General features: G+C 69.8%; 3 protein-coding genes across 5 annotated transcripts; 2 read left to right on the top strand and 1 right to left on the bottom strand.

Moving 5' to 3' along the window:
• Positions 1-360: 360 nt before the first annotated feature.
• Positions 361-3,708, top strand: C1QL4 (complement C1q like 4). 2 transcript variants are annotated; one of them, XM_071799984.1, is made up of 3 exons: positions 361-448; positions 898-2,064; positions 3,172-3,708. In XM_071799984.1, the coding sequence occupies exons 2-3, from the start codon at positions 1,546-1,548 to the stop codon at positions 3,349-3,351; spliced, it is 699 nt and encodes a 232-aa protein (XP_071656085.1). In that variant the 5' UTR covers positions 361-448; positions 898-1,545; the 3' UTR covers positions 3,352-3,708. The 2 variants fall into 2 exon arrangements, with proteins under 2 accessions (XP_071656085.1, XP_065715081.1); XM_065859009.2 differs by having other exon boundaries at positions 400-448; positions 979-2,064.
• A 469-nt stretch (positions 3,709-4,177) lies between these two features.
• LOC136113773 (dynactin subunit 2-like) lies at positions 4,178-10,213 on the bottom strand. Of its 2 annotated transcripts, XM_065858989.2 has the most exons (14): positions 9,989-10,211; positions 9,278-9,346; positions 7,471-7,567; positions 7,309-7,370; positions 6,993-7,085; positions 6,388-6,554; positions 6,167-6,317; positions 6,002-6,067; positions 5,298-5,336; positions 5,105-5,182; positions 4,936-5,007; positions 4,739-4,841; positions 4,572-4,663; positions 4,178-4,486 (listed from the first exon to the last, which is right to left on the bottom strand). In XM_065858989.2, exons 1-14 carry the CDS (start codon positions 10,022-10,024, stop codon positions 4,400-4,402), a joined length of 1,212 nt encoding a protein of 403 aa, XP_065715061.1. In that variant the 5' UTR covers positions 10,025-10,211; the 3' UTR covers positions 4,178-4,399. The 2 variants fall into 2 exon arrangements, with proteins under 2 accessions (XP_065715061.1, XP_071656084.1); XM_071799983.1 differs by lacking the exon at positions 6,993-7,085 and having other exon boundaries at positions 9,989-10,213.
• Positions 10,214-10,778: 565 nt separating this feature from the next.
• On the top strand, positions 10,779-26,392 carry KIF5A (kinesin family member 5A). Its single transcript, XM_071799977.1, is given in 31 exon segments — positions 10,779-11,290; positions 11,389-11,638; positions 12,772-12,859; positions 13,247-13,320; positions 13,399-13,503; positions 13,589-13,637; positions 13,722-13,777; positions 13,876-13,963; positions 14,400-14,524; positions 14,726-14,830; positions 14,897-14,948; positions 14,951-15,044; positions 15,544-15,692; positions 15,822-16,024; positions 16,124-16,192; positions 17,058-17,264; positions 17,687-17,833; positions 19,620-19,808; positions 20,254-20,371; positions 20,534-20,601; positions 21,029-21,135; positions 21,639-21,740; positions 21,829-21,889; positions 21,966-22,037; positions 22,422-22,526; positions 23,822-24,047; positions 25,008-25,122; positions 25,434-25,504; positions 25,608-25,635; positions 25,714-25,805; positions 25,873-26,392. Coding segments are annotated over 29 exon segments (3,081 nt in total). The 5' UTR covers positions 10,779-11,290; positions 11,389-11,509; the 3' UTR covers positions 25,793-25,805; positions 25,873-26,392.
• The last annotated feature ends 177 nt before the right edge of the window (positions 26,393-26,569 follow it).

Raw genomic sequence — 26,569 nt, 5'->3', positions numbered from 1 at the left:
AATGGGCCTGTGGCCGCCAGTTTGGGGCTGCATCGGTGGGGGAGCCCTGCGCTCCCCCTGCACACGCAGCCCCGTGTCATGCACTCAACCCCCGCCGCTCACAGCCCCGTGTCCGCCTTGCACACGCACCCCCTCGCCCCCTTTGCACACATAGCCCTGCACCCCGCTTTGCACACACACGGCCCCGCATCCCCCTTTGCACACACACGGCCCCGCATCCCCATGCCCCCCCCCCCCGCACACAGCGCTGTGCACACGCACGCCCCCCCCTTGCACACTCACATCCCCCCGCACCCCGCGCACCCCCCTCGCTCCCGTCCCTCCCCCAGCCCCCTCCTCCGCCCCCCCGTGCCCGGTGCCGTCGAACGGGGCGGGCGAAGCGGGGCTGCGGGCGCGGCGCGGGCGGGCGGCGGCCCCGGCACGTGGCTCCCGGCGCCGCGGGCGACAGGTACCGGCGGGCACGGGCGGGGGACACGGGGGGAAAAGGGCCGCTCCGCAGCGGGCCCGGGGCCGCGCGTCCCCCGGGGGGCCCGAGCGGGGAGCGGGGGCGGCTCCGGGAGAACCGGCCCGGGCGGCGCTGCCCGGCCCCGGCCCCACCGGCGCGCACCGGGCAGAGCGGGGAGGGGGCGGCGCCGCTCCCGGGGAGGGGGTCCCGTTCCCGGGGGTCCCGTTCCCGGGGGTCTCGTTCCCGGGGGTGCCGCTCCCGGGGAACTTGGCGAGAAGTTGCCCCGCGCGTCGCGGCGGCTCCATCCCGGCTCCTCCCGGCTCGTTCCCGGTTCCACCCCGGTTCCATCTCGGCTCATTCCCGGTGCCATCCCGGCTCCATCCCGGCTCGGTCTCGGCTCCTTCCCGACTCCATCCCCGTGCATTGGCGGTTCCATCCCGGCTCCATCCCAGCTCGGTCTCGGTTCCTTCCCGGCTCGGTCCCGGCTCCGGTTACATCACCAGCCCCAACACCGGCTCCGGTCCTGGTTTCAGCCTGGGCTCCGGTCCCGATTCCAAGCCCGGCTGCTGCAGGAGCTTCACTCTCCGTCCTCGGCTCCGATCTCAGCCCTGTCCCTGGCTCCAGCACCGTCTTCGGTCCCGGTTCTGCTCCCGATTCCACCGTCGGCTCTGATTTCATCGCCTTCACCACCGCAAGTCGCAGCTCTGCTCCTGGCCCCGGCTCCAGCCCCGCTCCCGGTCCCGTCCTCGGCCCCAGCCGCGCTGCTGTCACCGTTCCTGCCCGCATCCCTGTCCCCATCCAGCGCCTGCTGTACCTGTCCCTGCTCCCAGCTCTGCTGCTGTGACATCCCTGTCCCCGTTCTCATCCCTGTCCCCATCTCCGTCCCCACGCCGGTCCCCGCTGCCGGCAGCATCCCCATCCCTCCCCGTCCCCATCCCCAGCTCGGTCCCCACCAGGACGTGCGGCTCAGTGGACGGCCGCGTGCCGCCCGTCCCCCCGGTGCCACCATCGCTCCCAAGGGTGACGAGGACCTGCTGGCGCTGGCCGCCTCCCGGCTGAGCCGCAGGAAGCGGGTGGCCGGGGCGGCAATCGGGGTGGCCATGGTGCTGGTGCTGCTGGTGGCCATCCCGCTGCTGGTGCACAGCTCCAAGGCGGCCGCGCACTACGAAATGCTGGGCAGCTGCCGCATGGTCTGCGACCCCTACCCCGAGCTGCCCCCTGCCTCCCCGCCCCCCCCCTTCCTACCCGGTGCCAAGGGCGAACCGGGGCGCAAGGGCCGTGCTGGGGCGCGGGGTCCCCCCGGACCACCAGGACCGCGGGGGCCACCGGGTGAGCCGGGCCGGCCCGGGCCACCAGGGCCACCGGGGCCAGGTCCCGGGGGGTACATCCCCTCCTTCTACAGCCCCAAGATCGCCTTCTACGCGGGGCTGCGGAAGCCCCACGAGGGTTACGAGGTTCTGCGCTTCGACGACGTCGTCACCAACGTGGGCAACTACTACGAGCCCTCGAGCGGGAAGTTCACCTGCCCCCTCCCCGGCATCTACTTCTTCACCTACCACGTCCTGATGCGCGGCGGCGACGGCACCAGCATGTGGGCCGACCTGATGAAGAACGGGCAGGTACGGGTTGGGCCCCCCCAGCACCTGCGCCCCTCGCCACGCCTGCTCCCGGTGTCCCCGGTTCCCCCAGCCCCATTTCTCCCTGTGTCTCCACTGGCTCCCCCATCCACTTTCCCCAACCCAGTTTCCTCATCCTGCTTCCCTTGTCTTGGTTCTCCCATCTTGTTTCCTGCTATTCCAGTTTTTCCATTTTGTTTTCTGTTAATCCCAGTTCCTCTCGCCTCGTCCCCCGTCCCAGTTGCCCCATCCCCGTTTCCCCATCCCCATTTCCCCCATCCCACTTCCCCCATCCCAGTTTCCTCATCCTGCTTCCCTTATCTTGGTTCTCCCATCTTGTTCCCTCCTATTCCAGTTTTCCCATTTTGTTTTCTGTTAATCCCACTTCCCCATCCCAGTTCCCCATCCCACTTCCCCATCCCAGTTCCCCATCCCACTTCCCCATCCCAGTTCCCCATCTCACTTCCCCATCCCACTTTTCCCAGCTCGTTTCCTCCCACCCCAGTTTTCCCATTTTCTTTTCCCTTAATCCCAATCCTGATCCCCATTCCCCCCCCAGTCCCCACATTCCAATTCCCCCACCAAATTCCGCCCCCCCCCCCAATTCCCACCCTCTTCTCCCCACCCCTGTCTCCCCCCATCCCCGTCCCCCCCACCCGTCTCAGCCGTGGTGACACAACACCCCATTCCAGGGGCTCCCGTCACCGGCACAGGGGGCGCACAAACCCCCGGGGGTGCCAGGACTGGAGCTGGGGGGGACAACCGGCTGTGCCCCCCCCGGGACGGGCACCAGCACCTGGGGACAGGGGTCGTGTCCCCAGCTGGTCCCTTTGTTTGCGGCAGCTCCTGCGCGGCCTCGCCCCGGACATTTCCCATTTATTCCGGAAAAACGAGCATCGATCCAGCGCGGCCCATGCGGCCTGTGCCCCCCCGCCGTCCCTGTCCCCCCCGGCTTTCCAGTGCTTGGGGACAGCGCAGGGTCCCGGTCACCACGGCTCTCTGGATTTTGTCACCTGGGGACCGAGCGCTGATGGTGACACCCGGCTCAGCCCCTCCCGTGTCCCACCCCGCGCTGCTGGGGGGGTCCCTCACGCCTGTGTCCACCCCCAGGTGCGGGCCAGCGCCATCGCGCAGGACGCCGACCAGAACTACGACTACGCCAGCAACAGCGTCATCCTGCACCTGGACGTGGGGGACGAGGTGTTCGTCAAGCTGGATGGCGGCAAAGTCCACGGGGGCAACACCAACAAGTACAGCACGTTCTCGGGGTTCATCATCTACCCCGACTGACCCCCCCGGGACACCCTCCCGGGACAGCCCCACCGACCCCCCCCCCACATCCTGGGGTTCATCATCTACCCTGACCGACCCCCCGCAGGACAGCCCCACTGACCCCCCAGTACAGCACCTTCTCGGGGTTCGTCGTCTCCCCGGCGGGGACACGGCGGGGGGGTCATCCTGGCTGCCACCGGTGTCACTGTCCCCCCACAACAGCACCGGCCCCCTCCGCTGCCCGGCACCTCCCCACGTCAGTGTGTCCCCCCCGCATGCCAGCGCCCCCAAGGGTATCGAGGTGTCCTGGTGCTGACCCCTCCCCCTGTCATTGGGCTCTGTGTCCCCCCCACAATAAACCACTGCGGGCTTGGATGTGCGTCTGCTGCCCTCACCTCCCCGGGCGGGAGGCAGAGGGGACACCTGGGGACATGAGGGCACATCCAGGGGGGGCTGTGCTGCCATCGTCCCTGGTGCTGGCACCACTGGTCCCTGCAGTGGTGACAAGCTGGGGACCCTTGTTGCCACCTTCTGCAGTCCTGTCCCCAGCCCTGTCCTTGTCCCCAGCCCTGGTCCCCAGCCTTGTCCCCTGTCCCTGTCCTCCATCCCTGTTTCCCAGCCCTTGTCCCCCAACCCTGTCCCGATCCCTGTCCCCAAACGGGCCAGTGCTGCCACCGTGTGGCCAGCGCCAGGGAGGCCACGGCGGGAGCGCGGGGGGTGACCGGGGACCCCCGGGAAGAGCTGGCGGGGTTGGGGGGGTGACAGTGTCCCTGGGTGTCCCCCATCCTGGTCCCCCCCACCGTGATGTCCCCCCATCCCTGAGCATCACCCGAAGATGCCGACATGGATGCACTTTGAGCTGTTTATTGGGGTAAAGGGGGGGGGTACAGACACCCCCACCCCTCAGTGCGAGTGCAGGGTTGGGGGGGCCCCTCCAGCCCCCACACCCTGTGCTGGAGGGGCCGAGTAATTACAAACAGGGGACCTGCGGGGGGGGATGATTCCCGGGGGTCGCAGGGCCCGGGGGGGTGAAATGCCTCATGGCGGGGGTGGGATGGCGGGGGGGTCACTTCTGCAGCCGCTTGATGCGGGCGTCGATGTCGGCGAAGTTGTCCTCCACGATGGCCAAATTCTCCTTCATTGTCTTCTGGACCTGGGCGGGGGGCGAGAGGGGAAGGGGGTGAGCTGGGGGGGCAGGATGGGGACCCCCCCGTCCCGCGGGGCTCTGGGGGTCCCACCTCCGCCAGCAGCACCGCGTTGTCCTTCAGCGCCGCCACCATCTCCTGCTGCGTCGTGTCCAGGTGCACCAGGACCTGCCCGAACTGGGCGGCTGGGGGCGGGGGGAAAGCTCAGTGCTGGTGTCCCCCCCGCGGTGACACCACCCGGTGTCCCCTTGTCCCCCCACCTTGCTCGTGCAGGTCCCTGAGCGTCACCAGCCTCTGCACGACGTCGGGCAGCGCGGTGGCCACGGGGTCCCAGCGCTGCAGCGTCTCGTGGAGCTGCTGGATCTGGGGGACGGGGCAAAAAGTGGGGGGGCGTCCATGCACCCCCCATGGCGGGCGTGCCTTTTTGGGAGGGTGTCGTCCCCACCCCAGCGCTCACCTTGCTCTGGGTGTCGCTGTCCTGCGCCGTCGCCTTGTGCTTGGCCATTTCATTCACCTTCCCCAGGACGCTCTGGAGAGGGAGGGGGACGGATGTGAGCCCCCCAAATCCAGCTGTGCCCCCCCAAGGTCACGGCCATGGCCTGTGACACCCCCCGCGCCCCCCTCACCTGCAGCCGGGCTTCCACCTGGTCCAGCACGGCCACATCCAGGATGTTGACCTTGGCCTGCAGGACCTGCATGGTCTCCTGGGGACAAGGGGTGAGGGGGGGGACCCTGGGAATGCCCCCCCAAGTGCTATGGGCACAGAGGTGGGGGCAGGGAAAGGTCCCTGTGTGTCCCCCCACCCCCTGTTTAACTCACCATGAGGTTGGTGCCTTTCAGCCCGGCCAAGAGCGGGTTCTGGGGGGGAAATGGCATCAGGGGGGCAGGATGGGGGTGGGATGGGGGGTAGGATGGGGGGAGGACCCCCGGGGGGCAGGATGGGGGTGGGATGGGGGGCAGGATGGGGGAAGGACCCCCGGGGGGCAGGATGGGGGTGTGATGGGGGGCAGGATGGGGGGAGGACCCCCGGGGGGCAGGATGGGGGTGGGATGGGGGGCAGGATGGGGGGAGGACCCCGGGGGGGCAGGATGGGGGTGGGATGGGGGGCAGGATGGGGGGAGGACCCCGGGGGGCAGGATGGGGGTGGGATGGGGGGCAGGATGGGGGGAGGACCCCCGGGGGGCAGGATGGGGGTGGGATGGGGGGCAGGATGGGGGGAGGACCCCCGGGGGGCAGGATGGGGGTGGGATGGGGGGCAGGATGGGGGGAGGACCCCCGGGGGGCAGGATGGGGGTGGGATGGGGGGCAGGATGGGGGGAGGACCCCCGGGGGACAGGATGGGGATGGGATGGGGGGCAGGATGGGGGGAGGACCCCGGGGGGGCAGGATGGGGGTGGGATGGGGGGCAGGATGGGGGGCGGACCCCCGGGGGGCAGGATGGGGGTGGGATGGGGGGCAGGATGGGGGGTGGACCCCCGGGGGGCAGGATGGGGGGCAGGATGGGGACTCAGGGCCCCCCTGACCTGGCTGTCGGGCTCACACCGCAGTGTTGCCTCCAGCTGCGCCAGCCGCTTCTCCAGCTCCGCGATCTGGGGGGGTACACACACGCACACGGGGGTGACACCACAGGACACCCCATTTTGGGGTCAGGCAGCGTCGCCGCAGCCCCCCCGCCACCCACCAGTTACCTTGGCGGTCTGGGCAAACTGGTCCTGCTCCGGCCTCCAGTACAGCTCGAAGGTGACGGCGTCCCCAGGCGGGGACGAGCTCTTTGCGGGGGGGCTCTGCCCTGGCGGCGCTTTGCTGTGCTTGGCTGCCTCCAGCTGCTGCAGCAGCCGCCTGGGGGAACACGGGTGTGGGGGGCACGCGGGGACACTGACAGCCCGGGGGTCCCGGCCCCCCCACTCACTTGGCCAAGGCCCCCTCGGGGTCGGCGAAGTCGATGGCGGCGCTGGGTCCCAGCAGCTGCTGCAGCCGCCCCGAGAGCAGCCGCTGCCGCAGCGCCTCCGCCTGCGGGGCCAAGGCCACGGCCACGGCCGCCGGCTCCTGCTCGCCCGCTGGCCCCTCTGCCGCGCCCTGGGGGCAGAACCGGCCGTCACCCCCCGTTCTGGGGGGGCAGAACCGGCCGTCACCCCCCGTTCTGGGGGGGCAGAACCGGCCGTGTCACCCCCCGCTCTGGGGGCAGAACCGGCCATGTCACCCTCCGCTCTGGGGGGGCAGAACCGGCCGTCACCCCCTGCCCTGGGGGCAGAACCAGCTGTCACCCCCCGCCCTGGGGGCAGAACTGGCCGTGTCACCCCCACGTTCTGGGGGGGCAGAACCAGCCGTGTCACCCCCCCGCTCTGGGGGGGCAGAACCGGCCGTGTCACCCCCACGTTCTGGGGGGGCAGAACCAGCCGTGTCACCCCCCCGCTCTGGGGGCAGAACCGGCCGTCACCCCCATGTTCTGGGGGCGCAGAACCGGCCGTGCCCTCCCCGCGCCACCGCCCCCGTCCCGTGCAGGGCGACGCTCACCGGGCCGCGCTGCACCTCCCGCAGCAGCTCCTGCACCTCCAGCTGCAGGCGCTGGTAGCGCTGCTGGGGGCTCTCCTGGGCGCCCCCCCCGAGCTGCAGAGAGAGGAGCGGGGGCGTGGGGGGTCTGCCCCTCCTGACCCTCAGCGAACGCGTTGGGGACGCTGGGGTCCCCGTCCTCGGAGCTGCTCGGGACACGCTGTCCTGGGCCACCAGCGCCGGGATGGACCCAAAACCCCCTCCCCGCCACCCCCTCTGCGGTTCGGGGGGAGCTGGGGACCAAGGACGGTGCCCCGCGGTGTCCCCACCCCAAACTCACCACCTGGCGCTCCCCAGACCTGCAGCCCGTCCTCCTCGCCTTGCTGACGCCATCCGAGAAATCTGGGAGAAGAACAACACCCCACGGCGCTCAGCGCGGCCGCGCCCCCGCGGGGCCCTCGGTGACAGGATGTCCCCCGCCCCCCCCGCCCCCCCAACTCACCCAGCCCCTCGGCGCCCAAGCGCTTGTCCTTGAACTTCTCGTAGGCGGCGTTGGGGTTGATGATGAGATGCTCCACGCTGGTGCTGCTGAGCTCCTCCTGCGGGCAGGGCCCCCCCGGGCTCGTCAGCAAAACGGGGGGGACGCAAAGCGTCCCCGTCCTCCCCAGGATGGGGTCACAGCCCCCCCCGGACTGACACGCAGGGGCAGAACCCAGTGGCAGCTCGTGCAGGACACGGCACGGCCCCAAGGGGACATCGGCCCCTCCAGGGTGACCCCCCGAGGCTGACACCCCATGAGCAGCTGGGGGGGCCCGACCTGCACCCAAAGGACCCCCCCGCCCCGCAGCCCCTCTCCGTCCCCTGCGCACTGCATAGGGACAAAAAGGGGGTGACAGCGGTGGGGGGGCCGCCGGCGGGGGCGGCGGTTCCGGGGCTCTTACCAGCTCCTTGTGTTTCCCAGAGGTGAGAAAATTAGGAGGAAATTGGGGGAGAAAGAGACAAAAACGGCGTTAGAAGGTTCGTCCCACGCGTGGGGATGTCACCCATGTCCTCGGGTGGCCCGGGATGGTGTGGGGGGGACGGCATGGGGGGAGCTGCCGGCACAGGGACAACGCAGCACTGGGGACAGCTGGACCCCCCCAGGACACCTGGGGACACCGCGGGGGGTCACGGTGTCCAGAGGAAGCACAGGAGGATGCGCCGGAGCTGGGGGGTGACACAGCCGGGCCCCCCCACAAACAGCTTTTCTTTTCCCCTGGTAGGGGGGGTTAGCGGAGCCTGGGCCCCCCCAGCGCAGCCCCGATGTCCCCAGACCTCCCGGGGACAAAACCGCGATATCCATCGCTGGGGGGGCACGGGCAGCAGGGCCTGGGGGGCTCAGCACAGCCCCCTCCCCCCCACGGCAGGTGACCCACAGCCAGGACAGGGGACACGGTGACAAGTGGTGGCTCCGGACCCCCCCCGCATGCAAAAGTCCCCCCAAAACCAGCATGCGGAACCAGAAGGGGCCTTACTTGTGCAAACTAGTGTCCGGGGGGGGCAAAGCGGGGGGAAATGCAGGTCAGTCCAGTGCCAGCAACACAACCAGGAGGTGACAGCAATTAACCCCCCCAACCAATTACCCAGCAATTAATCCCCCCCAACCAATTATCCAGCAATTAAACTCCCAACAACCAATTATCCAGCAATCAAAACCCCCAACAACCAATTATCTCTTGCACCCCAGGCTGCAGGGGGGGGGTGGAGCAGAGAATGACCCAGGCAGGGGGGTCACTGCTTGACGCTTGGGGACACTGCTCCAGTGTCACCAAGGCTTGATGGGGGGCAGCCTTGGGGTGAAAACATCCCATTTCAGTCCATCCCGCTGCCCCCGCTCTCACCAGGTCTCTGAGCCCCTCGCTCAGAACTGGGGGGACACGGGGTTGGTGTGACCGTGTCACCCTGTGGGGCACCCGTGTCACCCTGTGGGGCACCCGTGTCCCCCCGAAATGCTGGTGGCACCGTGGGGACAAGCTGGGTCTTGCCCCTGGGCTCCAGAGCTGGGGGGGCACCACACAGCCGCCCCCGGTGTCACCCCTTGTGCCAGCCTTGGGGACACGTCCCCAGTGTCACCCCCACGAGCTGGGCACCACGGGGCTGGTCTGTGGGACCCCAACTCCATTTTGGGGGGGTGACGCCCCCGGCAGCCCCCCCTTCCTTGTCCTCCATGCGCTGCCACCTCGGGGGCAGGGGACACGGGACAGGAGGTGCCCCCTGGCCCTGCTGCAGGGGGACGGGGACAGCGGGCGGCCCCCCCGGCGAGGCCTCACCGCCTCGAACTCGGCCTGGTCGTCCTCGGGGAGGTCGCTGGTCTCGTACACGTCGGGCTCGTTCCTGGCCTGGGGACAAAAGGTGACAGCCCCGCTCTATTCGCCACCCCGTTTGCCACCAAACACCTGCACACCGCCCCTAAAAGAGCTCCGGACACCGCAGCAGCCACGGCCCCCCCGACCCCGCGGCCCTCCGGACCCCGGATGCGCCCAGACCCCGACACCCCAAACACCCCCGGACACCCCAAACACCCCCGGACACCTCAAACGGCCCCTCCCAAACACCCCCGGACACCCCAAACGGCCCCTCCCAAACACCCCCGGACACCCCAAACATCCCCGGACACCCCAAACATCCCCCGGACACCCCAAACGGCCCCCGGACACCCCAAACACCCCCGGACACCCCAAACATCCCCCGGACACCCCAAATGGCCCCTGGACACCGCAAACGGCCCCCGGACACCCCAAACACCCCCGGACACCCCATACGGCTCCTCTCGGACACCCCAAACACCCCCGGACACCCCAAATGCCTCCGGTGCCCCCAGTGCCCCCCAACACCTGCCATTCCCGACACCCCCAAACCCCCAGTTACTGACCCAGAGCCCCCCCCATCCCGGCCGCCCGGTCCCCCCAGCTCCTGCAGACCCCCCGACCCTCTCAGACCCCCCCCATCCTCCCCAAGACCCCCCGGCCCCCCCCACTCACAATGCCGGGCAGGTCGGCGTATTTGGGGTCACCCATGGCCGGGGGTCGGTAACGGGGAGGGGGGGTCAGTAACGGGAGAGGGGTAAGAGGAGGGACGGTGGCGGGGTTCAGTACCGGGCCCGGTAAGCGGACAGTCGGTAGCGGGAGGTCTGTACCGGGGCCGGTAAGGGGGGGCCGGTAACGGGGGGGGTCAGTAACGGGGCTCGGTGCCGGGATCCAGGAGGCACCGTCAGGTCCGGGACGAGTCTCGCGAGAGCAACGGGCGGGGCGGGGGCGGCAACGGGAGCGCGCGGGGCGGGGCCTGCGCGGGGGCGGGGCCTGAACGGGTGGGGCGGGGCGGAGCGGGGAGGGCGCGGCGGGAAAACGCGGCGAGGGCATGAGGGTGGGGGGACACGGGATGAGTGACACGGGGGGACACACGGGTTCGGTCGCACGGGTGGGGACACGGGATGAGTGACACGGGGGGACACACGGGTTCGGTCGCACGGGGGGGACACGGGCTGGGTGACACAGGGGGACACACGGGTTCGGTCGCACGGGGGGGACACGGGCTGGGTGACACGGGGGGACACACGGGTTCGGTCGCACGGAGGGGCTGTCCCCTCTCTCCCGTGGGAGCGTCCCCGGGCTGAGCTCCGCGCAGGCACACCTGCGTGTTTTGGGGGGGTCACGGGAGGAGGGGTTCGGTGGCCCCTGACTGCACGTCCCTGCCCTCCCCAGGCTGGGCGGGGCCACCAAGGACACGGCGGGGGGGGCGGGATGAGTCAGGACCGCTGGCTGCCCGCGCTGGGGGGGGAGTTGGGGGGGACTGGCCCTGCGCCGACCCCCCCCAGCCGGGACAGGGTCTTGTCCCCCCCACCCCTGCAATGAATCAGCAGTGTGGGAGGACGGTTCCCAGCGCCGGGCGGTCCCCGCACCCTCCATCTCCGTCCACCTTAAGAGCGGCGCGCAGCTCCACCTTAAGGCGGAGGGGGGGTGTGTGCGAGCGGGGGGCGGCCTCTCCCCCCTTCCCCCCCCTCAGCCGGTACCGGGGCTGCAGTGGCGACAGCAGCACGGTCACTGGAGCAGGGGGCAGCAGGAGCGCTGCGGAACACCCCCCCCGCGGCGCCATCCTCCCTCCCGCATCCCTGAGAGCATCCTGCATCCCTGGGTACCACCCGGCATCTCTGGGCAGCATCCTGCATCCCTGAGAGCATCCTGCATCTCTGGGTATCACCCGGCATCCTTGAGCAGCATCTCTGGGTACTGCCCAGCACCACCGGGCAGCATCCTGCATCTCTGAGCAGCATCCTGCACCCTTGGGTACCACCCAGCATCCCTGGGTACCACCCGACACCTCTGGGCAGCATCCTGCATCCCTGAGCATCATTCCGCATCCCTGTGTACCACTTGACCCTCAGGTTGCCAGGAGCATCCTCGGGTACCACCTGCATCCCCGGGTGACACCCCACACCCTCAGGTACCCTTGGGCCTCTCCAGCCGCCCCCCAAACTCTTCTCACCGCGCCCCCGGCCCCCCAAAATGGCCGAGCCCAGCGCCGAGTGCAGCATCAAGGTCCTGTGCCGGTTCCGGCCCCTCAACCAGGCCGAGATCCTGCGGGGGGACAAGTTCCTGCCCGTCTTCCAGGGCGACGACAGCGTCGTGGTGGGGGTGAGTGCGGGGGGGGCACGGGGACCCCCCCCCAAGCCTCGGGGAGGGTGGGGGGGAAGAGCCATGTTGATGGATAACAGGCATGGGGGGGTGACAGTCAATCTGGGGAGGCATGGCCTGTTTTGGGGGGATCACCTTGGGTGTGGCCGGTAACTCCCCTGCCCCCCCGGGGCGTTTCCCCTGCCCCCCCCGCATGCCCCTCCCTTGCCGCCCCCCCCATTCCTTTTCTAAGGATGCTCCCGGTTTCCCCAGTCTGGCCCAGTGCCGGGGGGGGGTGTTGTTTACAATGAGCGGAGACGCCCTGACCCCCGGGGGGGCCGCGATCGGGCCCCGGGCGGGGGATGTTTGCCGCAGATCCTGCCCCCCCCGCCCAGCTGCGGCCCGGCCCTTTGTTAAGGGGTGAAGCTGGGGGGGGTGCTCAGGGGTCCTTGGGGTGGGGTGGGTCCCGAGGCGGGGGGCTCCGTGGGTGGCGTCGTGTCGCTGTGCGGCGGTGCCGGCGCAATGCGGGGTGTTGCGGGGGGTGCGCGTGGGGTGGGGGGGTGTGAGTGGGGGGGCTGAGAGTGAGGGATGCGTGGGGTGGGGGTGCGGGGGGGTTCTGCGGGGGGTGGGGGGTGCGCGGGGGGGTGCGGTTGTGCCTGCGCCGTCGCTGCGGCGGTTGCGGGGGGGGTGCTGGTGTCGCCGCCTGTCCCCGTGTGTCCCCGTGCCCGTGTGTCCCCGTGTCCCGCTGTGCCGCGGTGGCTGCCGCGGTTCAGCACCGGGGCCTGGACAGCTCCCGGGGGGGGTCGAGGGGTGGGGGGTCTATGGTGGGGGTGAGAGGGTCTATGGGGTTTTATGGGGGGGCTATGAGGGGCTATGAAGGGCTATGAGGGGCCGTGGGAGGCTGGGGGTCTCTGAGGGGCGGGACAGGGGTCTCTGGGCATCTGTGGGATCTGTGAGGCTTTCTGGGGGGGCCGGGGAGGGTACGATGGGATTAAAGCTGCGTGAGACCCCCGCACCCTGCAACCCCCCACATCCCTTACTGGGATTCACTGGAACTTACGGGCCCCCCCATACCTGAGGCTGCCACAACCGCCAGCGCCTGCGGGGGGGTCTCTCCTGGCCTCTGACCCCCCTTGTCCTGTGTCCCCCCCCAGGGCAAACCCTACGTCTTCGACCGCGTCTTCCCCCCCAACACCACGCAGGAGCAGGTTTACCACGCCTGCGCCATGCAGATCGTCAAGGGTGAGGGTCTGGGGGGGCCTGGGGGGCAGAGCTGGGACCCCCCTCTGGGACCCCCAGATCCCTGGGGACACTGGAGGGCGCTGGGAGGTGACAGGGGCAGGTTGGGGGGTGATGGGGCAGGTTGGGGGGGATGGGGGTGTCTACGAGGTCTTGGGGGTCCCTGTGGAATTTTTATTTTGCGAGGGGGTCACTGCAATCTCCGGGGATCCCGGGGGGGTCTGTGAGGTCTCAAGGGTCCTTGGGGGGTCTTGGAGGTGACCTCAGGTGACTTGGGGGGGTTCAGGGAGTTCGGGGATCTCAGGGGTGCCCCTAGGGGTCGGGGGGGTTCTGGGGTGGCTCTCTGGGTTGGGGGGGCCCGGGGGTCCCTACCGACCCTCACCCCCCCAGACGTGCTGGCCGGGTACAACGGGACCATCTTTGCCTACGGGCAGACGTCGTCGGGCAAGACCCACACCATGGAGGTGAGGGGCCGGGGTTTGGGGGGGGCAGCACCGCTGGGTCCTGGCGCCCCCTGGGTGCTCACCCCCCATGCCCCCCAGGGCAAACTGCACGACCCGCAGCAGATGGGCATCATCCCCCGCATCGCCCAGGACATCTTCAGCCACATCTACGCCATGGACGAGAACCTGGAGTTCCACATCAAGGTGGGGGCTGGAGGGACTGGGGGGGGCAGGAGGGGGCTCCTGACCCCCCGTGCCCTGACACCCCCTCCCCGGTTCCTTCTTACAGGTTTCTTACTTTGAAATTTACCTGGACAAGATCCGGGACCTGCTGGACAGTGAGTGGGGGACACTGGGGAGCACTGGGAGCTTCTAGGGCATCCGGGGGGGTCCCAGCCCCCTCACCCCCTGTCCCCCCCCAGTGACCAAGACCAACCTGTCTGTGCACGAGGACAAGAACCGTGTTCCCTACGTCAAGGTGAGGAGGGAACCACAGGGTCCCTTGTTTTGGGACACACACCCCTCCAAGGGACACCCCCAGAGGGGCCCTGTGGTCTCACCCCCCTTGCCCCCCAGGGCTGCACCGAGCGCTTCGTCTCCAGCCCCGAGGAGATCCTGGATGTCATCGACGAGGGGAAGTCCAACCGGCATGTGGCTGTCACCAGTGAGCGCCAGGGGACACGGGGGACACGGGGGACACGGGGGACACGGGGCAACATGGGGGGGCAGGGATGTGCGGGTGTAGGGCTGGGGGTGGTGCCTGGGTGGGATTGGGGTCCCTGGGGTGCTGGGGGACCTGGAGGGGTCCTTGGGGCACCATGGGGGTCCCTGGGACGTTGTGGGGGTCATTGGGGTATTGTGAGGGTCTCTGGGGTGCTATAGGGGTCCCTGTGGTGCTCTGGGGGTCCCTGGGGTGCTGTGGGGTCACTGGGACAACACTGGGGTCCTTGGGGTACTATAGGGTCCCTGGGGTGCTGTGGAGGATCCTTGGGGACACTGTGGGGTGCTAGGGGGTCCCGGGGAGTTCATGGGGGTGTCAGGGGGTTTGGGGTCCCGGGAGGTCCCGGGGGCCCGGGTGTGCAGCTCTCCCCGTCCCGCAGACATGAACGAGCACAGCTCCCGCAGCCACAGCATCTTCCTCATCAACATCAAGCAGGAGAACGTGGAGACGGAGCAGAAGCTCAGCGGGAAGCTCTACCTGGTGGACCTGGCGGGGAGCGAGAAGGTGGGGGGACCCCACCCGGGGGGGCTGGGTGAGGGGGACCCTGGGCTGGGGGATGTGGGACTGGGGGGTTATGGAGGGGGGTCTTTGAAAGAAGAGGCTCTGGATTTGGGGTCTACTGACATCCACGGGTTTGGGGTCTCAGGGCTGTCCCTGGGCTGGGGGTGTCCCCACGGGGGGTCTCTGACCTGCCCCCCCCCACAGGTCAGCAAGACGGGGGCCGAGGGCGCCGTGCTGGACGAGGCCAAGAACATCAACAAGTCGCTCTCAGCGCTGGGCAACGTCATCTCGGCGCTGGCTGAGGGCACGGTGGGTGTCCCCCCGCCCCCCGGTCCCCGCGCTGAGGACACCGCTGAGCCCCCGTGTCCCCCGCAGAAGGCGTACGTGCCGTACCGGGACAGCAAGATGACGCGGATCCTGCAGGACTCGCTGGGGGGAACTGCCGCACCACCATGTTCATCTGCTGCTCCCCCTCCAGCTACAACGACGCCGAGACCAAGTCCACCCTCATGTTCGGGCAGAGGTGGGGAGGGGCGGGGGTCGGGGTGCCCCTGCGCCCTCTGCACCCCAGCTGCACCCGGCTCATCCCCTGCACCCATTGCACCCCAACTGCTCCCCAACTGCACCCCAACTGCTCCCCAACTGCTCCCCATGCACCCATTGCACCTCAACTGCTCCCCATGCACCCACTGCACCCATTGCACCCCAACTGCACCCCAACTGCTCCCCAATTGCTCCCCATGCACCCATTGCACCCCAACTGCTCCCCAACTGCTCCCCATGCACCCATTGCACCCATTGCACCCCAACTGCTCCCCATGCACCCATTGCACCCCAGCTGCACCCCAACTGCACCCCAGCTGCACCCCATGCGTCACAACAACCCTGCCCCCCACCCCCCGAACATTTCCCAGGGCGGGGGCTGCACCGGGGGGTCCCAAGCCCTGGGTCACTCTGATGGGCACATCAGGAGGGGTCCCTGCAAAGGGGGAGTCGTGGTTGAGGGTCTCCCCCCGATCCAGGGCCAAGACCATCAAGAACACGGCGTCCGTGAACCTGGAGCTGACGGCTGAGCAGTGGAAGAAGAAGTACGAGAAGGAGAAAGAGAAGAACAAGGCGCTCAAGGAGACCATCGCCAGGCTGGAGGCCGAGCTGAGCCGCTGGCGGAGCGGTGAGGGGGAGCCCGGCACCCGGGAGGGGACCCCGGCATCCGGGAGGGGACCCCGGCATCCGGGAGGGGACCCCATCCCCCCGACCCACAGCACCAGCAGCGGGTGAGGAACTGAGGCTCCGTCCGCAGGGGAGGCCGTGCCGGAGACGGAGCAGCTGAGCGGGGCCGAGGAGGCCGGGCCGGGCGAGGGGACGGGGCCGGGGACGGGGCCCGCGGGTGACACCCCCCTCGACGACAACAGCGGCTCCTCCATCGTCATCCGCATCTCGGAGGAGGAGCGGCGCAAGTACGAGGAGGAGATCCGCAAGCTCTACAAGCAGCTGGATGACAAGGTGGGGATCCCCCAAGTGCCCCCCTTCCAGGGGGTCCCATCGAGACCTGCCGGGACCCCCAGGACCCTGAGACACTCTCGTCCCCCCCACCCCGCCCAGGATGACGAGATCAACCAGCAGAGCCAAATCATGGAGAAGCTCAAGCAGCAGATGCTGGACCAGGAGGAGGTGAGGGGCCCCCCAGCCCCCATGGCCCCCATCTCTGTCTGAATGAGCCCCAGATCCTCACCCTGCTGGGACCCCAGACTGACCCCTGGGACCCCACCCTGACCCCCTGGGACCCCTTGGGACCCCTAACCTGACCCCTTGGGACCTCTTGGGACCCCTGGGGCTCCCTCTGAGACCCCCCCACCCTGACCCCCTGCGACCCCTCTGAGACCCCCCCACCCTGACCCCCTGGGACCCTTTGGGACCCCTGGGGTTCCCTCTGAGAGCCCCCACCCTGACCCCCTGGGACCCCTTGGGACCCCTAACCTGACCCCTTGGGACCTCTTGGGACCCCTGGGGTTCCCTCTGAGAGCCCCCACCCTGACCCCCTGGGACCCCTTGGGACCCCTAACCTGACCCCTTGGGACCTCTTGGGACCCCTGGGGTCCCTCTGAGACCCACCACCCTGACCCCCTGGGACCCCTTGGGACCCCAAACCTGGCCCCTTGGGACCCCTGGGACCCCTGGGGCTCCCTCTGAGACCCCTCACCCTGATCCCCTGGGACCCCTTGGGACCCCAAACCTGGCCCCTTGGGACCCCTGGGACCCCTGGGGCTCCCTCTGAGACCCCTCACCCTGATCCCCTGGGACCCCTTGGGACCCCAAACCTGGCCCCTTGGGACCCCTGGGACCCCTTGGGACCCCAAACCTGGCCCCTTGGGACCCCTGGGACCCCTTGGGACCCCCCCCCGACCCCGGGAACCCCTTGGGACCCCTTGGGACCCCCCCCCTGACCCCGGGAACCCCTGGGACCCCTTGGGACCCCCACCCGACCCCGGGAACCCCTTGGGACCCCTGTGACCCCTTGGGCGCCCGCGGCCCGCAGGTGCTGGCGGCGGCGCGGGGGGGCGGCGAGGCGGCGCGCCGGGAGCTCGCTGCCCTGCGGGCCGAGCACGGCGCCGCGCGCGCCGAGGTGGCCGAGGTGCTGGCGGCGCTGGAGGAGCTGGCGCGGAGCTACGACCGCAAGGCGCAGGAGGCCGAGGACACCGGGCGCCACAACCGCCGCCTGGCCGACGAGCTGGCCCGCACCGAGGTGACCGAGCCCGCTGCCCCCCGGGGACCCCCGTTAGCTGGGAGCTTCACTGGGACCTTACTGGGAGCAGCAGAGTGTCTCTGCGACTGGGAACCCCAAGTTCCAACCCAGCCGGAATTTCTACTGGGGACCCCGCTGGGACTCCCAGAGTGCCTCCTCAAATGGAAGCACAAAGAGGGGGACCCCCGCCCCTTAAACCACACCCCGGAGAGCAAACCCCCCACACCAGAAAAGGGACACCCCCCCAAACCACACCCCAAACTGGGAAACTCCCCTGAAACGGGGATGGCAGACTGGGCGCTCCGGGGGGACCGGGAGTGGGATGTTGGGGAGCGGGGGGGTTGCTGCAGGAGTGGGACCCGGGGTGCGGGGGGGTTGCTGCGGGGGTGCGGGGGTGTGGGGGTTCAGGCCCCCCCCCGCAGGCCACGACGCTGTCGCTGGAGTCGGAGCTGGCGCGGGTGCGGGAGCTGGGGGGGCAGCAGCGGCGCCGCGCGGCCGAGGTGCTGAACGGGCTGATGCGCGACCTGAGCGAGTTCAGCGTCATCGTGGGCAACGGCGAGATCAAGCTGGTGAGGGCGGGGGCGGGCCCGCGGTGCCGCGGGGGTGTCGTGCGTGTGCTGTCCCCGTGTGCCGTGTGGGTGTCGTGCGTGTGCTGTCCCCGTGTGCCGTGTGGGTGTCGTGCGTGTGCTGTCCCCGTGTGCCGTGTGGGTGTCGTGCGTGTGCTGTCCCCGTGTGCCGTGTGGGTGTCGTGCGTGTGCTGTCCCCGTGTGCCGTGTGGGTGTCGTGCGTGTGCTGTCCCCGTGTGCCGTGTGGGTGTCGTGCGTGTGCTGTCCCCGTGTGCCGTGTGGGTGTCGTGCGTGTGCTGTCCCCGTGTGTGCTGTGTGGGTGTCGTGCGTGTGCTGTCCCCGTGTGCCGTGTGGGTGTCGTGCGTGTGCTGTCCCCGTGTGCCGTGTGGGTGTCGTGCGTGTGCTGTCCCCGTGTGTGCTGTGTGGGTGTCGTGCGTGTGCTGTCCCCGTGTGCCGTGTGGGTGTCGTGCGTGTGCTGTACCCGTGTGCCGTGTGGGTGTCGTGCGTGTGCTGTCCCCGTGTGCTGTGTGGGTGTCGTGCGTGTGCTGTCCCCGTGTGCTGTGTGGGTGTCGTGCGTGTGCTGTCCCCGTGTGTGCTGTGTGGGTGTCATACGTGTGCTGTCCCCGTGTGTGCTGTGTGGGTGTCGTATGTGTGCTGTCCCCGTGTGCTGTGTGGGTGTCGTGCGTGTGCTGTCCCCGTGTGCCGTGTGGGTGTCGTGCGTGTGCTGTCCCCGTGTGCCGTGTGGGTGTCGTATGTGTGCTGTCCCCGTGTGCCGTGTGGGTGTCGTGCGTGTGCTGTCCCCGTGTGCCGTGTGGGTGTCATACGTGTGCTGTCCCCGTGTGCCGTGTGGGTGTCGTATGTGTGCTGTCCCCGTGTGTGCTGTGTGGGTGTCATACGTGTGCTGTCCCCGTGTGCTGTGTGGGTGTCATACGTGTGCTGTCCCCGTGTGCTGTGTGGGTGTCGTGCATGTGCTGTCCCCGTGTGTGCTGTGTGGGTGTCGTGCGTGTGCTGTACCCGTGTGCCGTGTGGGTGTCGTGCGTGTGCTGTCCCCGTGTGTGCTGTGTGGGTGTCATACGTGTGCTGTCCCCGTGTGCCGTGTGGGTGTCGTGCGTGTGCTGTCCCCGTGTGTGCCGTGTGGGTGTCGTGCGTGTGCTGTCCCCGTGTGCCGTGTGGGTGTCGTGCGTGTGCTGTACCCGTGTGCCATGTGGGTGTCATACGTGTGCTGTACCCGTGTGTGCTGTGTGGGTGTCGTGCGTGTGCTGTCCCCGTGTGCCGTGTGGGTGTCGTGCGTGTGCTGTACCCGTGTGCCGTGTGGGTGTCGTGCGTGTGCTGTACCCGTGTGCCATGTGGGTGTCATACGGGTCCTGTACCCGTGCTGTGCTGTCCCCACGTGTGCTGTGCCCGATCTGTGCTGTGCCCATGTGCACATCGTGCCCGTGCTGTCCCCTTGTCGTGCTGTTCTGTCCCCGTGTGCAGCACAAGCCTGTGCCGCACTGTGCCCATGTGTGTGCCCGCGTGTGCCCGTGTGTGCCCGCGTGTGCCCGCGTGTGCCCGTGTGTGCCCGTGTGTGCCATGCCCGTTCCGTGCCATACCCGTGTGCCATACCTGTGCGTGGTATGTACCACAACATGCCATGACCCTGTTATGTCACTCCATGCTGTGTCACACCACCCCACGCCGTGTCACGCCACCCCACGCCATGTCACGCCACCCCACGCCATGTCACAGCACGCCGTGTCACAGCACGCCGTGTCACAGCACGCCGCGTGACGCTGCCCTGTCCCGGCAGCCCGTGGAGGTGAGCGGGGCCATCGAGGAGGAGTTCACGGTCGCCCGGCTCTACATCAGCAAGATCAAGTCGGAGGTGAAGTCGGTGGTGAAGCGGTGCCGGCAGCTGGAGAGCCTGCAGGTGGAATGTCACCGCAAGATGGAGGTGACCGGCCGCGAGCTGTCCTCCTGCCAGCTCCTCATCTCCCAGGTGCGCGCAGCGGGACAGCGCGGCGGCCGCCGCACGAGTGACACCAGCGCGGTGGGGATCGCAGGGCTGGGTGGCCCTGGGCTGTGGTGGCCCTGGACTTTGGTGGCTCATGGTCTGGTGGCCCTGGGGTATGGTGGCCTCAGGGCTTGGTGTCCCCGTGGTTTGTTGTCCCCGTGGTTTGTTGTCCCCATGGTTGGGTGTCCCCATGGTTGGGTGTCCCCGTGGTTTGGTGTCCCCATGGTTGGGTGTCCCCATGGTTGGGTGTCCCTGTGGTTTGGTGTCCCTGTGGTTTGGTGTCCCCATGGTTGGGTGTCCCCATGGTTGGGTGTCCCCGTGGTTTGTTGTCCCCATGGTTGGGTGTCCCCATGGTTGGGTGCCCCGGGGTGCCGGGGGGTGGTGGCGCGTGTCCCCGGGCAGGGGACAGTGACCGCGGCGGGTCCCGCAGCACGAGGCCAAGATCCGCTCGCTGACCGAGTACATGGCGACCGTGGAGCTGAGGAAGCGGCAGCTGGAGGAGTCGCACGACGCCCTGAGCGAGGAGCTGGCGCGGCTGCAGGCCCAGGGTGCGGGCTGGGGGTGCCCAGGGGGCTGGGGGGGCTCAGGGGGCTGGGGGGGCTCAGGGGGGCGAGGGTCCATCAGAACTTGGGGGCTTAGGGGGTTGGGGGGTTCACAGTGGGACTCGGGGGGTCCCCAGAGCTCCCCCCAACACGAGCTCTGCCCCACAGAGACAGTGCAGGTTGGGGCGCGGAAGGAGGGGGAGCAGGATGAGACCCCCGACACGGCCGAGGTCAAGGTGAGGGGGACCAGGGGGAAGGGCACCCCTGGGGGTGTTGGAGTCCCTGAAGGGTGTGGGGGCCCAGGAGGGGATTTCGGGGTCCTTATGGCAGGTGGGGTGTCCTGGGGGTGGGGTGGGGGTCCCAGGGGAGTCTGGGGGTCCTTGGGGGGTGTTGGTGCCTCCAGGGGGTTTTGGGGGCCCTGGGGGAGGGTTTGGGTCCCTGGGGGGTGCTGGGATCCCCAGGAGGTTATCGGGGACCCCAGGGGGTGCAGGGTCCCCTGGGGGTGTTGGCATCCCTGGGGGGTGTTGGGGACCCCACGGGGTTGTGGGGTCCCTGGGGGCGTTTTGGGGACCCCAAGGGGTTGTGGGGCCCCTGGGGGGTTTTGGGGACCCCAGGGGCTTTGTGGGGCCCCCGGGGGGCTTGGGGTGCTGAGGGGGGGCGCAGGCGCTGGCACTGCAGCTGGAGAGCCAGCGCGAGGCACAGCACAAGCAGCTGGCGCGGCTGCGGGACGAGGTCAACGCGCGGCAGAAAACCATCGACGAGCTGCGGGAGTGAGTGGCCTGGCCCTGACCCCGACCCTGACCCCGACCCCGACCCCGACCCTGACCCTGACCCCGACCCTGACCCCGACCCTGACCCTGACCCCGACCCCGACCCTGACCCCGACCCTGACCCCGACCCCGACCCCGACCCTGACCCTGACCCTGACCCCGACCCCGACCCCGACCCTGACCCCGACCCTGACCCCGACCCTGACCCCGACCCCGAGCCCAGCCCTGACCCCAAGCCCAGCCCTGACCCCGAGCCCAGCCCTGACTCCAGCCCCAGCCCGTCCCCAACCCAGAAACCGCTCTCGTCCCCATCCTTGACCCCAACCCCATCCTCGACCTCAACCTTGACCCCGTTCCCATCTCCAACCCCAGATGCCCCCATCCCCATCTCTGACCTTGACCCCATCGCTGACCCCATCCCTGACCTTTACCCTGTCCCCGGATGCCCCCGCGGGTCTGTCCATCCCCCTGACTGTCCGTCCGTCCGTCCATCCGTCCCGCAGCCTGAACCAGAAGCTGGAGCTGGAGCTGGAGAAGCTGCGGGGGGAGCACGAGGCGCTGCGGGGGGAGGAGCGCGCCAAGGCCGCGCGGCTGCAGGAGCTCACGTGAGCCGGGGTCCCCGCGCCCCACACCCCCGGACCCCCACCTCGGGGTGACCCCCCCACCTCGGGGTGACCCCCCGTGTCCCCCCAGATTCCTCTATGAGCGCCATGAGCAGTCCAAGCAGGACCTGAAGGGGCTGGAGGAGACCGTGGTAGGTGGGGGGGGCTGGGGGGCCTGGGGGGGCTGGAGGGGTTTGGGGGTCACCGTGCACCCCTCCCCGCCCCCAGGCCCGTGAACTCCAGACCCTCCACAACCTGCGCAAGCTGTTTGTTCAAGACGTCACAACTCGAGTCAAGAAAGTGAGGGGGGGGCAAAATGGGGGGGGCAAAGAGGGGGTTAAAAATTTGGGGAGTCCCATCGGGGGTGTCCCAGCCTGGGGGTCCCAGGTTGGGTTGGGGGTCTTGGGCATCGTGGGGGGGCTGGCTCGGGTTGGGGGTCTCGGGGGGGTCTCAGGGCAGTGTCGTGGGGGCTGCGAGCTGGGTTTGGGGTCGCGGGGCAGGTGGAGGGGGGTGATCAGTGCCGGGGGGGCCATGCAAAGCCGGGGGGGCCATGGCGGGGTGGGGGGGCCGTGCAGAGCTGGGGGGGCTGTGCAGTGCCAGGGGGTCCGTGCAGAGCCGGGGGGGCCGTGCAGACCCGGGGGGCCCATGGCCCCCCACGCCCCCCATGCCCCCCACGCCCCCCAGAGCGCAGAGCTGGAGCCCGAGGACAGCGGGGGGCTGCACTCCCAGAAGCAGAAGATTTCCTTTCTTGAGAACAACCTGGAGCAGCTTACAAAGGTTCACAAACAGGTGGGCGGGGGGCTGGAGGGGGGGGCACCACCCCGGTACCCCCCAGGCTCCCCCACGCCATCACCCCCCTCCAGCCCCCCTGCATTGCAAGCCCCCCGTTGCTTTCCTGCCCCCCCAGCTCCATCCCGGTGTCCCCCCCGCGCAAAGCCCCCCCGTGGGGGTGGCATGGCCGGGGGGGCACACGCTGATGCCCGCTCTGTTGCCCCCCCCGCTGCCTCCTCCCTAGCTGGATCTCTGGGTATCCAAGGTACCGCCACCCCCCACTGCACCCACACAGGACACGCGTGGGGGGCCCCCCACTCTGCCCCCCCGGGGAGGACACACGTGGGGGAGGGGGACTGACCCCCTCTTCCCCGCCCCCCCAGTTTTGCAGCGGGGGGGGAGCACTGCCCTGACCTCCAGCACTTTCCTGCCCCCCCTCCTGCTGCCCCCCCGCCTGGCTGTGGTGCCCCCCCGACTCGCTCCCTCCAGCCTCACTGCTGCACGTGGCTGCGGGGGCACCGCTGGGGGGCTGGGACCCCCCGGGCGCTGCAGGGGCTGAAAACCCCGGCTGGGGGTACCCAGGGGCTGAGCCGGGGCTGCCGGGGGTGCCGGATCCTGCGGGTGCTGCGCACCGGGGGGCGGGGCACAGCCGGGGGGTGTCAGCGTGCCCGTGTCGCCCGCAGCTGGTCCGTGACAATGCAGATGGGCACTGATGGGCGCTGGGGGGTGTCAGCGTGCCCGTGTCGCCCGCAGCTGGTCCGTGACAATGCAGATGGGCACTGATGGGCGCTGGGGGGTGTCAGCGTGCCCGTGTCGCCCGCAGCTGGTCCGTGACAATGCAGATGGGCACTGATGGGCGCTGGGGGGTGTCAGCGTGCCCGTGTCGCCCGCAGCTGGTCCGTGACAATGCAGATGGGCACTGATGGGCGCTGGGGGGTGTCAGCGTGCCCGTGTCGCCCGCAGCTGGTCCGTGACAATGCAGATGGGCACTGATGGGCGCTGGGGGGTGTCAGCGTGCCCGTGTCGCCCGCAGCTGGTCCGTGACAATGCAGATGGGCACTGATGGGCGCTGGGGGGTGTCAGCGTGCCCGTGTCGCCCGCAGCTGGTCCGTGACAATGCAGATGGGCACTGATGGGCGCTGGGGGGTGTCAGCGTGCCCGTGTCGCCCGCAGCTGGTCCGTGACAATGCAGATGGGCACTGATGGGCGCTGGGGGGTGTCAGCGTGCCCGTGTCGCCCGCAGCTGGTCCGTGACAATGCAGATGGGCACTGATGGGCGCTGGGGGGTGTCAGCGTGCCCGTGTCGCCCGCAGCTGGTCCGTGACAATGCAGACCTGCGCTGCGAGCTTCCGAAGCTGGAGAAGCGGCTGCGCGCTACGGCTGGGCGCGTGCAGGCCCTGGAGGCCGCGCTGAGGGAGGCCAAGGAGGGCGCGCGCCTGGACAAGCGGCGCTACCAGCAGGAGGTGGAGCGGATCCGCGAGGCCGTGCGGGCCCGGGGGGGCGCCCGGGGGGCGCGCAGGGCGCACAGCGCGCACATCGGTACGGGGGGGAGGGGACATCGGTACGGGATGGGCACATCGGTACGGGATGGGGGGGGCATCGGTACGGGATGGGGGAGCGGGAGCGCACAGCGCGCACATCGGTACGGGATGGGGGGAACGGGAGCGCACAGCGCGCACATCGGTACGGGATGGGGGAGCGGGAGCGCACAGCGCGCACATCGGTACGGGATGGGGGGAACGGGAGTGCACAGCGCGCACATCGGTACGGGATGGGGGGAACGGGAGCGCACAGCGCGCACATCGGTACGGGATGGGGGAGCGGGAGCGCACAGCGCGCACATCGGTACGGGATGGGGGGGCACATCGGCACAGGATGGGGGAGCGGGAGCGCACAGCGCGCACATCGGTACGGGATGGGGGAACGGGAGCGCACATCGGTACGGGATGGGGAGGACAGATCGGTACGGGATGGGGGGGACACATCGGTACGGGGGGGTGGGACACATCGGTGCGGGGAGCGCGCAGGGCGCACAGCGCGCACATCGGTACGGGATGGGGGAGCACATCGGTACAGGATGGGGGGGCACATCGGTACGGGATGGGGGAGCACATCGGTACGGGATGGGGGAGCACATCGGTACGGGATGGGGGAGCACATCGGTACGGGATGGGGGAGCACATCGGTACAGGATGGGGGAGCACATCGGTACGGGATGGGGGAGCACATCGGTACGGGATGGGGGGGCACATCGGTACGGGATGGGGGAGCGGGAGCGCACAGCGCGCACATCGGTACGGGGGGTGGGACACATCGGTGTGGGGAGCGCGCAGGGCGCACAGCGCGCACATCGGTACGGGATGGGGGGACACATCGGTACGGGGGGCACCCGGCACCCCCTGTGGTGCTCGCACAGGGGCGGGGGCGGCACCCCGGGGGAGCTGAGGTGCAGGGGGTGCCAGTCAGCGCCCCTCAGCCCCCCCGTGTGTGTCCCTCCAGCCAAGCCGGTGCGACCCGGGCAGGTGCCGGCGGTGTCGCCCCCCGGGCTCAGCTACACCAACAGCCTCTTCCAGGGGTACCCCGCGGGGGGGGCCCTGCCCGGCCCCCAGGGCCTGTGAGTGCGGGGGGCGTGCGGAGACTGGGGGTCACAGGCGGGAAGACATGGGGGGGTCCTGGGGGGACGTGGGGGTGCAGGGAGAGGGTGCAGGGGGATGCTGGGGGGCGGGACACATGGGGCAGAGAACAGGGGGGCTGGGGGCATGCGGGGACTGGGGGGCACAGGGTATGGGGGGCTGACAGAGATGCTATAGACAGGGTGGGGGGCATGGGGTTTGTGGGGTGATAGAGGGACGTAGGGAATGGGGTGACCCCCCCGCTGCCAGCAGTGCCTGGGGGGTGTCCCAAGGTGTCTTGTGCGCCCCCCAGCTTTGGCAATGTCGCCACCACGCTCTCCAGCAGCCCCCCGGACGTTTATCAGCAGCTCAACGTGGATAACGGTGAGGGGGGGGCCCTGGGGAGGGTATGGGGGGTCCCAATTGTGGGATGAGGGTGTGTTGGGGGTCCCCATCACCCCCCTGGAGCCGCTGTTCTTTCTTGCAGGGAACGTGACAGACATCAACGACAACAGGTACGGGGGGCCCAACGGCTGGGGGGGCCCGGGGGTGGGGCCAGGACCGGGCTGACCCCTCCCCACGTGCCCCCCCAGGAGTGACCTGTCCTGCGCCTGCGAGGCCGAGGAGCAATCGCAGCTCTTCCCCATGCGCCAGGAGACAGCGGCCAGCTAATGCCCCCCCGCAGGTACGGGGGACCCTCCCAGCGCCCCCCGTCCCCTGGGGACACCCCCAACTCTGTGTCCCCCCCGCAGGTCCCGCCGGACCCGTCTCCGCTCGCATGTCCCGGTGTCACCTCCGTGTCCCCCCCGTGCTCGCCTCGTCCCGCCCCACGGCGAGGGGGGAACCCGTCCCCCGGATGGGGGGGGCTGCGGGCTCCCCACACTCCCCCTCGGATCCCCCCACCCTCCGGGGGGCCCCGCCGGGGCTGGGGGTGCATCGCGGGGCCGCTTCGAGATGCCTTAAGCCGATACCTGGAGGAATGTCTGGGCCCCCCCCCCAAAATACGGGTGTCCCCCCCCGAGTGGGGGTCAGCCCCCCCTCCTTGCAACCTCCTCCGTCCCCACGCTTGACACTTCGGCTGTGCCCCCCCCCCCAACTCCCCGGGACCTGCTGTGCCCCCCCCGCGTGTCTGGGAGGTCCCTGGGGGTCCAGCGCCCCCCCGTGTGTTTGGGGGGTCCCCCGGGGTCCGTCCCCCCCTCCCATCCCCCCCCCCGCTCAGCGCTGCATGTCCCGCCCCCCCGGGAGCGGCTCAATAAAGGTCAGAGATACTGAGAGGAGTCGGGGGGAACTGGGGCGGCGGGGCGGGGCGGGGCGGGGCGGGGCGGGGCGGGGCGGGGCGGGGCGGGGCGGGGCGGGGCGGGGCTCACACATCCCCTATAGGGGGCACACACCTCTTGAAGGGATCGCGCTGCCTCTACAGGGCTCACACGTCCCCTGCACTGGGCGCGG

Source organism: Patagioenas fasciata, chromosome 28, assembly GCF_037038585.1.
Source record: "Patagioenas fasciata isolate bPatFas1 chromosome 28, bPatFas1.hap1, whole genome shotgun sequence".
Lineage (NCBI taxonomy): Eukaryota > Metazoa > Chordata > Aves > Columbiformes > Columbidae > Patagioenas > Patagioenas fasciata.
The sequence above is the reverse complement of the archived record's forward strand: the minus strand, read 5'-3'. Positions and strand labels throughout refer to the sequence as shown.